Genomic DNA, 17,097 nt, shown 5'->3' with positions numbered 1-17,097 from the left:
GGAGGCAGAGGTTGCAGTGAGCTGAAATCATGCCACTGTACTCCAGTCTGGGCAACAGAACGAGACTCTGTCTCAAAAAAAAAAAAAAAAAAAAAAAAAAAAAAAGATGATGCTCGTCTGCTTGTCCTCAGAGGTGCCTTCCTCACATTGAGTGTCAATCAGCTCCCTGCAACTCCCCCACCTAGATGTGCTACTCTCTTTCTTTGCACAAGACATCTGCTGTGGAGACATGAAGACATCCAATGCACCTCCCTAAAATTTATCCAGGCTAAGCAGTGGCTGACAGCATGTAGAATTCAATGCACAAATGGATCAACCGCCCAGGGAAGCTTGTGAAGATGGAGGTAGGGATTCTGAACTTCTCACAAGCCCCTGGTGATGTGGAGGCTGCTGCTCCAGGGACCACACTTACGAAGTACTGGCTGAGCATTGAAAAGTCCACTTAGAAGTAAGAGGGGCCCAAGTCCCTGGTGTGGCCCCTCACTTAGTGGCTCTATGACCATGGGCAGTTAAATCCCATCCTGGCACCTTTGTTTCCTTTACAGTAAAATGTGGCTAATGAGGGCATCTCTCATGGGTTTGCTGGGAGGACCGAGTCCAGGCTCAAGCTCCCCACTCATGGGCCAGTGCATGGTACATGCTTGACGATGTGAGCCCTTGGTCATGTTTAGCTGAATAGCCTGGGACCTTCAACTGTTCCCTGGAGGTGCTCCACCTCCATGTCCTCTCCCCAGGAGACATTTAGAGGGGTTATACTCATAGAAAAGGGCCAGGGCACTACACAGAAGATGCAGACAACATCTGTAATTTTCACAAACAACGTGTTCTCATAAATCTCACCACTGTCCTACTAAACACAATGGCAGAAATAGTGGTTTTGCTGGGCAACCCCTGTGAGTGAAATACCAATTCAGAAGCTGAAGGACATATCAACCAAGGTCTATCCTGTGAGGCCACACCGGTTCAGCTTTTGTGCTGATTAGAAATGCTGATGAACAATTAGCTAAATTAATACACTTTGACATGGCAAGACAAATCTATTAGTATTTAATCAATGTCATCTTTGATAGATTAAAGCTGGGGATATTCTGAATTTTTTCATAAATTAATGGACAGCTTTGTGTTTCTTGGCTTGGCTCAGGTGCCAACTCCTGGAGCCAGAGTAAGTTAGGTGTTCCTCAGAGCAACCTATTAAATTACTTAACATGTGGGATTGTAATTGTCTTTCTTCTCTGTTAGATTTTAACTCCTTGAATGCAGAGACCAGATCTTATTGTCATGGTACCATCAGCACCCATCAAAGTGCCTGGTACAGTGCAAATGTTTGTAAAAAGGAGGGAGGAAGGAAGAAAGGAAGAGAGAGAAGGAGAGAGGGAGGGAAACAAAGAAGGGAGAAAGAGGAGGGAGTGAGGAAGGAAGGAGGCATATATGACCTCCCTCAGAAGCAAATGGAAAGAGGAAAACATCACTGGCTAGTGAGTTGGGCTTCACTGGATGGAGACTCTCTGCTTGTGTTCTCTGGAGGCATTATCCACTTCAGAAACACAGGCCCATTGCTGTAAGGGAGTGAGGTGTCCTTCTAGCTGACTTGCTGGGAGCAAGTCTTTATGTGTTCAGTTCTACCCACAGTCTTGCCAATATCGGTTCTAAGGAAGAAGATTGCTTCCCCAAAATGAGTTTCCCAAAGTAATATTTTCTCCTGTGGGGACATAGTTACTGTAAGTGCGGTTCTTATTGAATGGAGGGACTCTTCCTTTGTTAGATAGTTCTTTTCCTCGGGTCCTGAGAATTGCAAAATGAGTTATTCCTTCTCATGTTTTAGTGAGATGAAAACAAAGTGGAGAGGATGCTTGAGGTGATTCGGAGCCAGAGTCAAAATGCAACTTTGTTCTTGTCGCTTGCACCCAGTGAGTGACCCATGGGAACCAGATTTTGGGATAGTGGTCTGCCTGCGCTCCTGGCTGGTTGCCTGGCTGGCAACAGGTGTGGCCAAATTGAATGGCATTGGCTGGGGGAAAAGGAGGGGGCGTTGTGTGGTATTTTCACAATGAAAATCAGGTGTGGCTGCACTTGTTGGGAAAACAAAAAGATATAAAATCTCGAATCCAAATCATGACCTGAACTGTGCTCAAAGCCCCTGTATTTGTGTGAGTCTGGGACTTGGTTTACTGAATGCCTCCTCATCCTTCCAGTGTGGAAACGGTGCCTTTGCCAACAGGACAAGGACGATGCATCTTGCATGGTCCCCTGCGCCCTGGGCAGCACAGTCCTGGCAGCTGCTGAGGTTTCTAAACAAAGAGGGAAGCACGTTTTGCCCCTGTGTTTCCAGTAGAACAAGCATTAAGAGGCTTCTGTAGAAGCCACGGTGTGGAAACCTATCAGGACCCTGGGTGCTGGTTTTGCTCCCTAGCCGGCTGCCTGCAAGAGGGCACCTGCTCTTAAGATCGAGCAAGGACCCCTCCCCAACCATGGAAATACACAAAAATCTTGGCTTCTTTCAAGGGAAATTCCAGGCACTTAGCCAGCCCTGAGAAGCAAAAGAGCAGGATGCTCTTTTGATGAGCAGGAAGGTAATAGTAACCTAAAACAACAGCCAAGGAAGCCAGAGTCCTGGGATGTTTGGTTCCCTCTGGAAATTAAAGAGAACATCTGAACTCGTGACTCTGAGTTGTTTTTCAGAAACCTAGACTCCCACCAAATGGATCCACTAGCAAAGAGACCTCAGAGAAGAGGGAACTGAGGACTGAACTCTGAGAACGGCTCTTTGTTCTAAATTTCTTCCTGGGGGACCTGGGGGAAGTCCCACCCACAAGCCAGAGCTAACAACATTCCTTTCTGCTAACCCAAATTTTAAACCAAAGCTTCTCTTCCTTAACCAATTGCAATTCAGAAAATGTTTGATTCCACCCTATGACCCATAAGTCCCTAGTTCAAGATATCCTGCCTTTTTACGCCAAACCAATGTGTACACTCCATGTGCTGATTTACAATTTCATCTGTAACTTTGGCTTTCCTGAAAATTTCCCTTGCCATTAAAAAATCCATGCTTGCAAGCCATGAGGGAGGTCAGGTTTTAAGTGTGAGCTGCCTGATTCTCCTTGCTGGTGCCCTGTAAATAAACACCCTCCTTTCTCCCACTGCAAACCTCAGTGTGGATTTTGGCTTTACTGTGCTGGGCCAGTGGACCTGTTTCGTTAGGTAAAACTCAAACTCTTGAGTGAATCCCGACACTTCCCTCCAAATCCCCAAAGGTCAGGAACTGACAGGGGGTGAGGGGGTGAACACACTTTCTTTTTAAGTGGAGGGCACAGGTACTGGTCACTAAATTGGGGCAGTCAGGACCTACTGGAGGGCCTGGCCCTGCAAAGGCATGGACAGGTGTTGGAGGGACAAGGTGGGACGCCAGACTGTGGTCGATAGGGAAGTGGCTCTGTCAGTCCTGACCCCCACTGCCCACAGAAGGAAGACAGGAGTCCAGGGACACAACCGTATCTGCAAACTTGTTTCACTTTTTAAAAAGTGGGCCTTTTCTTGATCAGAAAATAGCTTTCAGAGGCAAGTTTCTCCCTGTGAAGGAAACCCATTCTATGCAAATGATCATTTCTGCAAAATTGCCCTGCGCTGGTCCTTAGCCAGTCTGCCTGAGGTGACCTGAAATGGCTGCTGAGTCTGAGCTGGGGGCCTCAGAGGTTTGCTTATCAAGGAGGCTACAAGTGAGTGGGTGGGTGCAGGTGCAGAGGGACCCTTGGGACCAGGTGGTGCCCTTGCCACACCCACCTGGTTGGCAGGGCCAGGGAAGAGCAGGGCAGGTCAGGAGAGGGAGGAAGGAAGGGATGGAGAAGGGCTGGAGTAGAGTGCACCTGGGAACTGGCATGGAGGGGACCGGGCCAAGCAAGCAGCGCCCCTCCATCAGAGGAGAGACAGGGAGCCCTTTGGGTGAGGTTGTCTTGGGATCCCTACTGCCTTCTGGATTTTGCGGATCTAAAAAGGCCATGTGTTGACGATCATGTGTGTGTGTGTGTGTGTGTGTGTGTGTATGCGTGTGCGTGTGCATGTGTCTGCATATGTGTGTGTGTGTGTTGCTTGTTTTGGGGGAGAGGGAAGTAAGCTCCTCTGGGTTCATCTGGGGGTGGGGCTCAGCCTGCGGTAACTCAAGAAATGCCTTCTGTGGCAAAGTCCTCTAGGTCGTCGGTGGAGATGATGCCCAGGCCTGGAGCTTCTGCACCCTCCTCCTCTGGGCTCTGGGGAGGCCCATGAGGGTGCTGGCCTGTAGAGTGTGGGGTGCAGTCACCATGAGGCCCTGAGGCCAGCTGTAGTCCAGACTCGTGGACACTCTGGGGCCTGGCACGGGCCGTGGAGGCACGAGGGCCTTGCCTGAGGAAGGTGGGTGCGGAGAGCTGAGAGGAGCACCGCAGTGGCATCAAGGCTGTCACAGGCACTGGCTGGAAGCCGGGGTACAGCACATAGGGAGCGGCCAGGGCATCTGGTGGGGTCGGCTCTGGGGAGGCCCCCTCGGAGGACGGGATGGAGACCTTGACATACTTGCCCGTCTCTGGGTCATAGAAGGTCTTGATTTTCACCTGGAGTGGCAAGTCGAAGACAAAGTACTCCCCGGACTGTGGATCCTGGAGGACCTTCTGGGTGGCAGGGTACGCGGGCAGGGGTGTGAGGGACTGGGGGCCTCCGGGCTGCCTCCCAACAGGCTCCGAGAAGCCAGACACAGAGTGGCGGTGCACGGGAGGGGGCAGGGAACGGACCACAGGGAAACTGTGTCGGAGCCTCTCTCTGGGGCACAGTGGCCTTTGCTGCTGCTCCAAGTCCTCTGGGCAGGGTTTTCCCTCCTGTGACTCGCTGTGCTTCTCTTGAGCCTGGTCAGTCTTCCTCCTCTTACTTGCCAGCTTCTTCGCCCGCCGCAGGGCTTTCTCTGTTTTGGGTGGGACTGCAGGTGGCTTGCTTGCTGCCCTCTCTAGCTGTGCAGGAAGCTCAAGTCTCCCAGGGGTGCCTGCTGGGCTGGTAGCCACATCCAGCAATGAACCTCTTGGAGACAGGGTTCGGAGGTCTTCTGCCGACAGCTCAAGTAGGGGGTCAGAGCCACTCTCCCACACGAGGGCGTGGGTCAGGTCCTCCCTCCTAGTGACCCTGGCAGGACTGGAGCTGGCCCAGGGACTGGCTTGAGGAGGCTCCTCGGGCAGCAGCTCTGGTGCTCCAGGGGCCTGGGAAGCCTCATCCCAAATGCTGCTGGCAGCAGGGGAGCAGGCACTGCTCTCCCCCGGGGAGCTGGGGTTAGGGGAATTTGCCATCTCACCAGGGACCAGTTTTCTGCCAGGGGGCCCTGCTCTGGGTGTGGACAAAAAGTGACTCTTGAAACCTGGTGTCTGCTCTTCCCAGCAGGTTTCAGGCTGCCATGGGGGTGGCTGGTCTTCTAGGTCGCCCTCGGGTAAAGTGATGGTGGGAATGTGCCGTGGGGCTGCTGGCTTCCCTGGGTCTGCAGAGCCGCTCTTGCAATTGCTTGCCATGAGGCCATGTGCAGCATCTGGTGGTGGCTTCACCCTGTCCCCCTCTCCCACCAGAGGCATAGATGGGAAATTCCCCTTTGGGGCGGGCTGAGAGGCCTCCATCCTGGCCATGCTGGACCCCTGCCTGGGGTCCTCCATGACCTCGTTGGCCATGCACTTCACACGTGTGCTCAGCGTGTTAGTGGGTGTTGATGTACCAAGAATGTCCTGGTTTTCGGGGGCACAGAAACCAGGATCCTCACCCCATTCTGGCCTTGGCAATTCCTCCTCTTTGTGGCCACTGCTGAGGGAGTCCTCCAAGGACAGGGTCCTCAGGAGAGGCAGCATAATAGGTTTAATTACTGGGGTGGCTCTGAGGGTGTTGTCTTTAATGGTAAAGAGCACGTGCCTATTTGAAGCAGAAGATGGTGAGGGAGTAAGGTCTTTGGCCTGTGAAAAGGTCGTACCCTTATTTTCCCCAATCCGCGAGCCTCTGAAATTAGCTTCCTCTGCCGATGCCTTCCTGGTTCTTCCTCCAGGCACACTTTTCCCTTCTCTTTGCAATGCTTCCCCCTGGCTGCAGTCTTCCAGGCACACGTGCCCATTGCTTAAGGCGCAGTACTGCAGCTCATCCTTCCCCACCATGTTCTCCTTCTCATCCTTCTGACTGTCACCTGCACTCACATCCTTCCTCCTGTCTTCCCGCTGGTTCTCAGTAAACCATGTCTTCTGCTGATCATCAAATGAGGCAAAGGATTGATCTGAAGAGCTGGTGCTGAATTTGGCCTTACCTTTGAGGCTTGGCATAAAATCGGACTGGCTGTCACTGTAAAACACATCTTCCTCCTCAGGAGAGAGGGGCCCTGGGGATAATTTCTGGTTCAAGGGTGTGTTCTGAAGTCCTGCCTCCCTCTCAGGTTCTGTCTCTTGGGACACAGATCTGGAGAGCCCATTCTCTAACTGGTGGGTCTTCGTTTTCTCTGTAGCCCTTCCAGGTTCAGGATCCCTACTGCAAAGCCTGAGGGAGAGGTGTTTCCTGGGGCGGTGCTCCCTGGAGTCTGGACACCAGCCGGATCCGGCAGGACCCATCTCCATCTCTCCTTCCACCTCGTCATTCTCGTAACTGCTCCTCTCAGCAGCCTCCCCGTTAACATAGAAGGGGACTTTGGTGATAGTCGAAGCTGCGCTAAGATTTAGATAGCTGTCTGCAGAGGGCTCACCGGGGTCAGCTGTAGGGCCTTTCTGGGGATTGACGTGTGATGCAGTGAGGTCATCAGCGGGTCTCTCCTTAGAAAGCTCGTTTGGAGGGCTTTCCTCAAGCCCATTGGGTAGGATGACACCGTTGCTCACAGGTTCTTGCTTTCCATCAACCTTACCTCTAGTTTTCTCATCAAGCCCTTTCAAGAGAGGTGAGGAACTGTATGTGCTCTTAACACGCTTCCGTACGTCCTTGAGGTTAAACAGCAGGCTAGGGGCTTTGGACTTGTAGCTGTCTCGAGACTGACATTCACTGGGCTCCTTCTCTTGGTATCCATTTAGCTGTCCTGGGGGTGATGGGGTTTGCTCTGCCGGCTGGTTCTCTGCTGAATCCAGGGTGTGCTTGCTGGGTATGATGGGGGTCAGGAGCTTACTGATGTTAAAGGGGGGTTCATAATGTTCATTGGGTTCCACAGGCAGGTGAAGAGCATCATTTTCTGGAAACTGTCCCTGGGGGTTGTGTTTTGTATACAAAGGTGGGCCTCTCCTGCTGGTCTGTGTCTTTTCTTCCGAGGTATCTTGTAGACTTTCTTTCCCTTTTTTGCCAGTCTTTGGCTTCCTCCATGGGGGCTGGGCTGGCTTCTCTTGAGAATCCGGCTGTGAGCTGGGAGCTTTTCCTTCCACAGCAAATACCTGGGATCCTGGATCCCTGCACCCCCAGGGTACGGATGTGGACAGAGCCCCTGCTGTGAGTCTGTTCTCTTCCTGACTGCAGCAGGCCTGCACCTGGCAGGGAGAGACTGTGCACTCAGGGGGACGGGGTTCTCTTAGTAAGGTCGTGTCCCCATAGTGCTTGGGAGCTTTGCTTTCTGGGACGGTTCCAGCCGCGTCCTTTCTCTCCAGCAGCTTTGGTTGGTGGGCATTCCATGACTCAAAAGCACTATTTTCACTGTGCAGAAAGGTGCCTTTGCCTCTCCCAGGCTCACCCGTGGCTGGCTTGTGGTGTGGAGAGGGGAATTTTGACTCAGATGAGGTGGCCATGTCGTCGGCTGCCGGGAGGAAGCTGCTGGAGCTGTGACAGGCCATTTCTGGGTTCTTGGAGGACTCCTGTTCTCCGTGTTTCCTGCCTGGCTGGTGGCTGTTCTGATGGGTGTTGGAAACTTCAGCAGGCACCCTCCTGACTGTCAGAAATGCAGAATCAAAGCAGAAGTTGACACTGCTTTCTGGAAGAGGAGCGAATTTGGGGGGATTTTTCAGAGCCGGAGGCTTGCTGGTAGTGGGCCTGCTTTCACAACGTTGGCTCTCAGTCCTGTCGAAAGATTTAATTAGTGTTGATACTTTGGAGACCGGCTTGTTGCTGCTCCTTAGGCCAGAAACTGGCACCTCCAGTCTCCTCTGGACTGGCGTTGGTGGGGGGCTGGTTTTGGGGTACTTTTCCTCTCCCTGAAGGTACTTGGGTAGCTGTCGGAAGGTGGCTGCCCAGCCTGAATGTTCCGTGCCCTGTGACGGTAACTGGCTCCAGATGCCACTTTTCCTCTGGGTGTGGCTCACTGTTCTCTGGTGAAAAGTCCCAAACACCTGTCGGTTGATATCTGGGGACACGGCCAGATAGGAGTCATGGAAGGATGTATCCTCTGAGATGCACAAGCTCCGGAATGCCCGGTCTGTGAGGCTGCTCACTTCCCTGTCTGCATCATCCAACACGCTGCCGATGCTGGAGGAGTCACTGAATCCATCTGTGCACTTCTTGTTTCCCTGCATCATCTGTTGGCTCCAAGAAAGCTGCCCTCGTCAGCCGGCAGGTGTCTCTGGTGATGATTCTGGCAAGTTTAGGTGTTTCCCTCTTCCCACAAAACTGGAGCTTCTCATTCACAGATGCAATTGCAAAGTGGGGAATTTTTGTTTTTTACTCTGCAAAAGAAAAAGATGCAGTGTGTGAACAGGGTATACAGCTCTACGCAAGAATACGTGCTGGTCCAGGTGGAAAATGGTGCCTGTGAGGGTTAATTTTATGTGTCAACTTGGCTAGCTTGCTATACGTCTAGACTGTAGACCAGTTTAGCTGTTTCTGTGAAGGTATTTTTAAGATGTGATTAACACTAAAATCAGTAGACTTTAAGTAAAGCAGTTTATCTTCTGTAAGGCAGGTGGTCCTCATTTAATTAGTTGAAGGCTCTAAGAGTAAAAAGGCTGAGTTCACAAGCAACACAAACAAAAATAGACAAGTGGGATTACATCAAGTCAAAAGCTTCTGCACAGCAAGGGAAACAATTACAAAAATGAAAAGGTATTCTACGGAATGGAAGAAAATGTTTTCAAACTGCATATCTGATAAAGGCTTAATATCCAAAATACATGAGAAACTCCTACAACTGAATAACAAACAAAACAAAATGAAACAAAACCTCAAACCCTCTGATTTAAAAATGGGTAGAGGAAGTGAACAGATACATCTCCAAAAATACATCTCCATTACATAGAAATGGCAAACAAGTATATAAAAAGGTGCTCACCATCACTAACCATCAGGGAAATGCAAATCAAAGCCACAATGACATATCACATCATGCCTGTTAGGATGGCTATTATCAAAGAAAGAAAAGATGACAAGTGTTGGGAAGGATGTGGAGAAAAAGGAACTCCTGTACACCATGGGTGGAAATGTAAATTGATGTAGTCACTGTGGAAAACAGTATAAAGATTCCTCAAAAAATTAAAACTAGAACTACTATATGATCCAGCATTCCCATATCTGGGTACAGGCCCAAAGTAAATGAAATTAGGATCTTAAAGAGGTATCTGCACCCACATGTTCGTTATGGCCAAGACACAGAAGCGAACAAAATTTCCACTGATGGATGAATGGATAAAGAAAATGTGGTATATGCATACAATAGAATTATTCAACCTTAAACAAGCAGGAAATCTTTAAATTTCTGATAACATGGGTGAATCTGGAGGACATTTTGTTAAGAGAACCCAGTCACAGAAAGACAAATACTGCATGATGTCACTTACATGAGGAATCTGAAACAGCCGAACTCATAGAAGCAGAGAGTAGAATGGGGGTTGTCAGAGGCTGGGGAGCAGGGAAGGGGGGAATTATTTGTCAAAGGACGTAACATTTTTAGTTATGCAAGATGAATTAGTTCTGGAGATCTGATGTACAGCAGGTGTCTGTAGTTAACAATACTGTGTTATGTGCTTGAAATTTGCTGAGGATAGATCTTATGTTAAATGCTCTTATCACACGTACACAAATAATAAATAAAAGAGGTGGGAGGAAATGTTTGGAGGTGATGGATAGGTTTATGCATGGATTGTGGTGATGGTTTCATGGGGTGCATTACTTATCTCCAAACTCATCAAACTGTACACATTAAATATGTATAGCTTTTTGTATGCCAGTCATACCTCAATAAAATGTCTTAAAAAAACACAGTCCCTCGAGGAAGAGAAACTTCTGCCTTCAGATCGTCTTTGGATTGGAACTGTCTTATCAACTCTTTCTGGGTCTCCAGCTATTCCCATTTTGGACTTGCCACCCTCCACAGTCACTCCAGCCATTTCCTTAAAATAAATTGCTCTCTCTATAGCCACGTATCCTATTGGTTCTGATCTTCTGCAGAATCAGACCCATACAGTGCCTGAAGTTCAGGGGTGTTTTTGCAGAGTTCTTCCCTGATATTCCATGGACATTCCCTCCTTGCTCATCTCTCTCACTGTGCATGGTTTTTTCTTCATGGTACTGAGCATGATTGAAGATTAAATTTACATCTTTGTGGCCTAGGCATGTGGGGACTGCTGGGTTGTCTGTTTGCTGATTGCCCCTCATCCCAGAACCACCCTAAGAGTCAATCCTGAGAGTCTGCATCACCTGGGCGCCTTACCTCTGGGACCAGCCTGTGGGGTGGCCAGTGGAGGTGCTTGCAGGAACCTGGAGGGAGGGGGAACCAGCATCCCTGGCATTTCTCCACCCCTCCTGCCTTGCTTGTGACATGGGGACCACAGTCCTCTATAGCTGTGGCCCCTCCCCCAGTCTCTGACTGGGCTCTGGGAACATGCCCCTTGTACCCAACTCTACATCCCTGGGGTCTCGCTAATTCTCCATTACCTCTGTTATAGCCCCTTCCTTTGTTTTTTAAGTAGCAAAATGCACATAATATAAAAATTTTCATTTGAATCAATTTTAAGATACAGCTTAGTAGTGTTAAGTGTATTCACGTTAACATGCAATCGATCTTCAGGACTTTTTCATCTTTCAAAACTGAAACTCTTTACCCGTTAAGCAACAACTTCCCATTTTCCCTCCCCGCTGGAAGTTACCATTTGACTTTTTGTCTTTATGAATTTGATGACTCCAGGAACCTCATAAAAGTGCAGTCATACAGTATTTATCTTTCTGTGACTGGCTTATTTCCCTTAGCATAATGTCCTGGAGGTTTATCTGTGTTGTAGCATGTGCCAGAATTTCATTTTCAAGGCTGAATAATATTCCACTATATGTATGTGTGAGATATACATACATATATATATAGTGTGTATGTGTGAGATATACATACATATATATATAGTGTGTGTGTATGTGTGTGTGTGTGTGTATATATATATATCACATTTTGCTTATCCATTCCGCCATTGATGAACACTTGGGTTGCTTCCAACTTTTGGCTATTGTGATTAATGTTGCTACAAATGTAGGTGTGCACATATCTCTCAAAGACCTTGCTTTCAATTCTTTTGGGTATATCCCCAGAAGTGAAATCGCTGGATTATATGGTTGTTCTACTTTTAAATTTTTTAGGAACTTCTAGACTGCTTTCCATAGTGGCTGCACCAATTTTCATTTCAACCAAGAGTGTGCAGACATTCCAGTTTCTCCATGTCCTCGCAACACTTGTAGTTTTCTGCTTTTTTTTTTTTCTTTTTGATAGTACCCATCCTGGTGGGCGCATGGTGCTGCATGACATTCTCTGGTGGATCCTGTCTGAGGATGCTGCTTCCTTCTGGAATACTTACGGCTCCCCCTGGGACATATACCTCCCATTGCCCAGAACATTGCCTGGCCTAGGGGAGGGGATTAGAGAATGGGTATATAAAAAGTTATATAAAGTAGCAAGTATTGACCCCAGAGCAGGTGCAAGTGAGGGGTGTCTGGAAAAGTGGTCGCCTGGTAGGGTACTGTTAAGTGTTCAGCTGGCAGATCAAACACTGCCAGACAACTCCCATTCACAGCAGCAGAGCTGAGCAGCCTATGCTCTCCCTTCCTTGCTTGGCTGGCCTGAGTCACTGCCAGCTCTCCAGGGGATGGACGGTGAAGGCACTCCCATCAGGGAGGCCTGGCCACATGTCAGAAGCCCCAGATCCTGCCTGGCTCCACATCCCCTTGCTGAGTGACCATGGGCTGGCCACCAGCAGCCTCAGTGCCTCTCTGTCATCTGCATCTGTGCTGTGAGATGGCAACCATTCTCTTTGTTTCTGTAGAGTGGGATCATGTGGCCTTACTACAAGGCTCCAGGAGATTGGGGGTAGCGTCCCGGCATAGGCTCAAAGCTGCTGGGCTGTCAGTAATGTTTGTCTTTCATCCTGGAGGCCAGGCTTCATTGGGGTCTGTTGTTTCCATGTCTTGACCACAGCACTCTGGTAAGTTAGCAACACTGATTCATCGGCTGATTGACTTGTTTCTGTGAAAGACAGAACTAAACTGGAGAAAGGATGGGACCTGAGTTCTAGTGGACTGAATGAGCTTATGAGGAGCTAATGACCTGCTCTGGGAAGGCCTCTCTGCACATGCTCTTCAGCCCTACCTTGAAAGGCAGGCTACTGGCTCTCCGGAAAGTACACGCTCATGACAGCATATGCTTTTTAGAAGGCTGCATACAAGGGGAGAGCATCAGCCCGTGTGATGAGTAGGGGAGACCCTGAGGGCTGGCCAAGCTCACGCCTTCCCCAGTAGAAGACACACGCTCACTCTTCAGACTCCCATGCAGTTAGCATGGCCAGAGGACATGGCTGTGATCACAGGGATGGAAGCAGCCAGCAGTCTGTGAAAGTTCCTGCCTCTCTAATCAAAGGAGCAATTCCTGTTGTCTCCACTCTGTCAGTGCTCTTCTTCCTGCCTTGAATGCAGACAAGAAGCCAGAAACTGCTTGATTTCTTTGCTGGGGCTGCCATAACAAACGATGGCTTAAACATTGAAAATGTATTGTCACACAGTTCTGAAGGCTGGAAGTCCAAAATCGAGGTGTCACAGGGTTCGTTCCTTTTGAGGGCTGTAAGGAAGAATTGATCCTAGCCTTTCTCATTGGCTTCAGGACACCCGTCTTCTCCCTGTGTCTTCACATCATCTTCCCTCTATGCTTGTCTCTCTGCCCACACTTTTCCTTTTTCAAACTTTTAAAAATTTTCTAATTATTAAAAAAAATTTTTTTTCATTCTGTCACCCAGGCTGGAGTGTAGTGGTGTAATCATAGCTTACTGCAGCCTCGACCTTTTGGACTCAAGTGATCTTCCTGCCTCGGCCTACCAAATAGCTGGGACTACAGGTGCACTACACCTTACCTGGCTAATTTTTCTGTTTTTTGGATAAATGGGGTTTCACTATGTTGCTCTGGCTTGTCTTGAACTCCCAGGCTCAAGTAATCTGCCCACCTTGGCCTCCCAAAGTGTTGGGATTACAGTCATAAGCCACTGCACCCTGCCCAAATTTTCCCTTTTCATAAGGACACCAGTCATACTGGATTAGGGCCCACCTTAATAACTTTGTCTTAACTAAGTACGATACATCCGTAACAGCCTTATTTCCAAAAGGTCATACTCTGAGGTAATGAGAGTTATGATTTTTTTTTAGGGGGGCCATGATTCAACCATAACATTGAATTCACTTTGCAGCCCTGAGAGACAAGCAATGGCCACTGAAGGCCAACCTGCAGAGGATGGCAGGGTGGACAAGTGAGGAGCCCAGGTCCTGGCCAGCACTGCTAAGCTGTGAGCCCATGGCAGCACCATCCCACATGAATTTATGTTATTGAGGCTGGTGTGGGGTTTGATGGAACCTGAGTGGCACTGACCACTATGAGTCAGGTTTTCTGTACCCTGAGATCCTATCAAAACAGTCCGGAGTCTCCTGATGTCCTAAATGCTGGGATTCTGATCTTGGCAATGGCTGAACTCAGTAATATTGGGGGTTTCTACACTTTGAATGAAAATAAGATAGTTTTCATTAAGATGAAAATAGGTTAGTTGGAGACCTAAATTTAGAAGCTTAGGTAGAGTCAACCAAGCAGCCTCTAACCAATTAAACACACCCTCGTATTAGTAGGTATTTGCTATTTGTTTTTTGAATACTCAGCTTGCATCCTCTGAGAAAAAGTACTTGATACTTTGTGGGAAATTTCCTCACCCCTTGGTTTTCAGTCTCGGTGAAGCTGAAAGTCAAGGTGCCTGCAGAGGCTCTCCAGGGCCAATAGCAGGTGTGAGACCGAGGACAAGCCCATGGACTGTAGCAGTTCTCCTGGAGCTACACAAGGATGGAAGCATGCTCAGGCTTCCTTGCTGGTGGTAGAGCTTTCACTATGCTTAAGGACATACCTGACCCCTGACGTTTCCTAGCCTGGAACTTTAGCCGTCACCTTGAGTCTACAAGGTACATTTTTCTTTTAATACATATGCATTTCTACCTCATTTGTTCAGTTTCTGCTTCTGTTGCTCGTTGAAGGGTTGAAGAACCCTACCTGATCCTGGGTTTACATCCTCATTCCAAACAGTGGTGAAGGATGTTCATTGATTTTTCAGAGCATTCAGAAAATAACTACATTGCTTCTGCCTCAAGGAAAAGAGAGACTCCCTCCCCACCTTGCTAGCTTTATTCAGATAATTTCTTCAATTCTGATTTGATATACCTGGGGTCAGATGGGACAGTCAGAAACTTGACCTCATTCTCCCCCCACCCCCAGCCCCCATTGTACCTTTCAGCATAATGGCCAAAAACAGAAGGTGTTTCTAGATGCCTGCTCTTGGATTAGTTCCATACCTGTTACAGTACTGGAAGCTGCAGGTGCCTGCCGTGCTGGGTTTCAGGATGTGTAGTTTTAAAACATCTTTTTATGCTTATATTTGGTATCATCACTGCCCATCTAGAAAGAAGAAAAATAATTTCAGCGGAACCCCACTGACCAAAGGGCCAAGCACAAGTTCAGTGGAAAAAGTATCTTTTATTTTATTTTTTTGAGACAAGGTCTTGCTCTATCGCCCAGGCTGGAGTGCAGTGGTGTAATTTTGGCCCATTGCAACCTCTACCTCCTGGGTTCAAGCAATTCTCGTGCCTCAGCCACCCAAGTAACTGGGATTACAGGTGTGCAACACCATGCCCAGCTAAGTTTTGTATTTTTAGTAGAGACAGGGTTTCACCATATTGGCCAGGCTGGCCTCGAACTCCTGACCACAAGTGATCTGCCTGCCTTGGCCTCCCAAAGTTCTGGGATTACAGGAGTGAATCATCACACCTGACCCAAAGTATCCTTAAATGACAGTTATACAACAATGTAATTGGCCTTCAAAAATGAAAAATAATCTGTACTTGAGCTCAACAAAATTCTAAAAATAGGCATATTTGACCATAAGGCCAATTTATATCCTTCCTAATATCCATTAATTTGTCCATGGTCCAAGACATTTTTAGAAACCTGTTTTAAGCTTTTCAGTTTTCTAATATGATTGACCCGGTTGTGAATTATTTTTTGCTAATAAAATCTGACCCAAGGCCCTTTTCCCACTGAACTGATAAGTTGGGTTTTGTAGCAAAGAGAACTGGAGCAGTGAAAGTCAAGTCCACTCAGCAAGTGGCAGCACAGTGTTGGATTCATTGTTGGCAGAAGGCTTGAGACTTCTGACAGCTAAAAGAACCAAAAAGCTGCATAGGAGGATTTTCAGAATGCTCAGAATGAAGAGTGAACTAATTAAAATAAATCCACTCTGCACATTTTAAATGCAGACCTTTGGGGTTTCCATAAGACCTTTCCCAGCTTGTAGCTCCTGGATATTAATCTAGTTCAAGGTAGTTTATTAATAATATTAACAATCATAATAGTTTGAATTTGTGGCGCCTATTTCTTTGGAGAATCACAGAGGTGCTCTGTGTCTGCCACCATACGGCGAGGCCCTATCCCTGACTTCCCAGGCTGGCTTAGATGGGCCTCCTTTGTGTTCCCAAAGCATCCTGGGTTTACCTTTTCCAAAGCTCAGCCGTGTTGTCACTTCATACATCATGACCCATATGTTTCAGGAACTGATGATCACTGCTTTCTCTCCTCAACTAGAAAGGAAGTTCCTTGAACCAAGGAAGGGAGTCTTGTATACCTTTGTATACTGAGCTCAATAAATAGAAGCTCAATCACTGTTTGTGGTAATGCTTTGAATTGGGTTATCTTTATGCTGATTTTTTTTTTTTTTTTCCTGGAGGGCAAACTGAGACACAGAAAAGAAGGGAAAAGATAACATGAATTTTGTTGAGAAAGACTCCTGGTCTTGGGTCTTATGGCTTACCAAAAAATTCAGGTTGATCCATTTGCATCTCTAAATAATAAGGCCACTCCCCTGCCTGCAGCTCCACTGAGAGCTGACTTAGGGATGAGGATGAAACCCATCTGGTGTCACACACTGATGAGACGGAGGTGCAGAACGACATAGTGGCATTTATTTTGTGAATGGTTAGGACACCCCTCACCCTGTGCTTAGGCTTTCCCCCTAGGCAGTTGCCTCATGGACTCACTGACATTGCTGCTGGAATGAATTTTCCAGATGCCAGTGGAAAAACTCTCTTGCTCACCACTTTGAACCATTTGAAGGAAGCCACTCTGAACTGGCGAAAATTCTTGCTGGTAGAGCACTTTGCCAGTGAAAGGGTGTGTCCCCTTCAGGCAGCATGACGGATGATACAGTGCACATGGCAGGGCCATGTTCTAAACAAGGTCTTGGAACCTCGTCATGAATGCATAGAAATAAACATCAATATTTAATCATGACCTGGTCAATTCCTATTTATGTCTGTGGCCTTCAAAGACTGTTCTCTTAAATGCTTCTTATCTCCCCGCTCCATTATTTCCTTACCCGTCTCACTCGGCCTTTAGTGTCTGGCCCCCACTCCTCCCTGATGGATCTTCTGATGGCACTTTTGCTCCTCATCTGACTGAACTTCTAGACTGCAATCTAGCCTAGTGGCCACCGTCTACTTGAGATACTCTCTCACTTTGACTCTTTCCTTCTCCCTTCCCTGTCGGGATGTTTAGTCTCTTCCTCTCCTTGACTGCTGGATTTCCTCTGCTCCCAGCCCTGGAGCCTCTTCTCTCCTCACTGTACAGTCTACATGCAGGTGATTGTCCCCACACCATGGTCCCTGCAAGCATCC

The 17,097-nt window shown here is 48.1% G+C and overlaps 1 protein-coding gene across 2 annotated transcripts in view; it reads right to left on the bottom strand.

The window, feature by feature from the left end:
• Positions 1-3,484: 3,484 nt before the first annotated feature.
• The window catches only part of LOC105517713 (chromosome unknown open reading frame, human C10orf71), a 28,294-nt gene continuing 14,681 nt past the window's right edge, over positions 3,485-17,097 (bottom strand). The window contains exons 2-4 of one of the 2 annotated variants that reach the window (XM_011950363.1): positions 14,725-14,827; positions 4,067-8,603; positions 3,485-4,034 (exon numbers count right to left, since the gene is read on the bottom strand). In XM_011950363.1, coding sequence (XP_011805753.1) covers positions 4,152-8,456 — 4,305 coding nt within the window. In that variant the 5' untranslated portion in view covers positions 8,457-8,603; positions 14,725-14,827 and the 3' untranslated portion in view covers positions 3,485-4,034; positions 4,067-4,151. Of the gene's footprint in view, positions 4,035-4,066; positions 8,604-14,724; positions 14,828-17,097 lie in introns of those variants that run through there. The other variant, XM_011950362.1, reaches the window with a different exon arrangement.

This window comes from Colobus angolensis, unplaced genomic scaffold (genome assembly GCF_000951035.1).
Source record: "Colobus angolensis palliatus isolate OR3802 unplaced genomic scaffold, Cang.pa_1.0 Scaffold306, whole genome shotgun sequence".
Taxonomy (NCBI): Eukaryota; Metazoa; Chordata; class Mammalia; order Primates; family Cercopithecidae; genus Colobus; species Colobus angolensis.
This window is presented reverse-complemented; position numbering and strand designations above follow the sequence as displayed.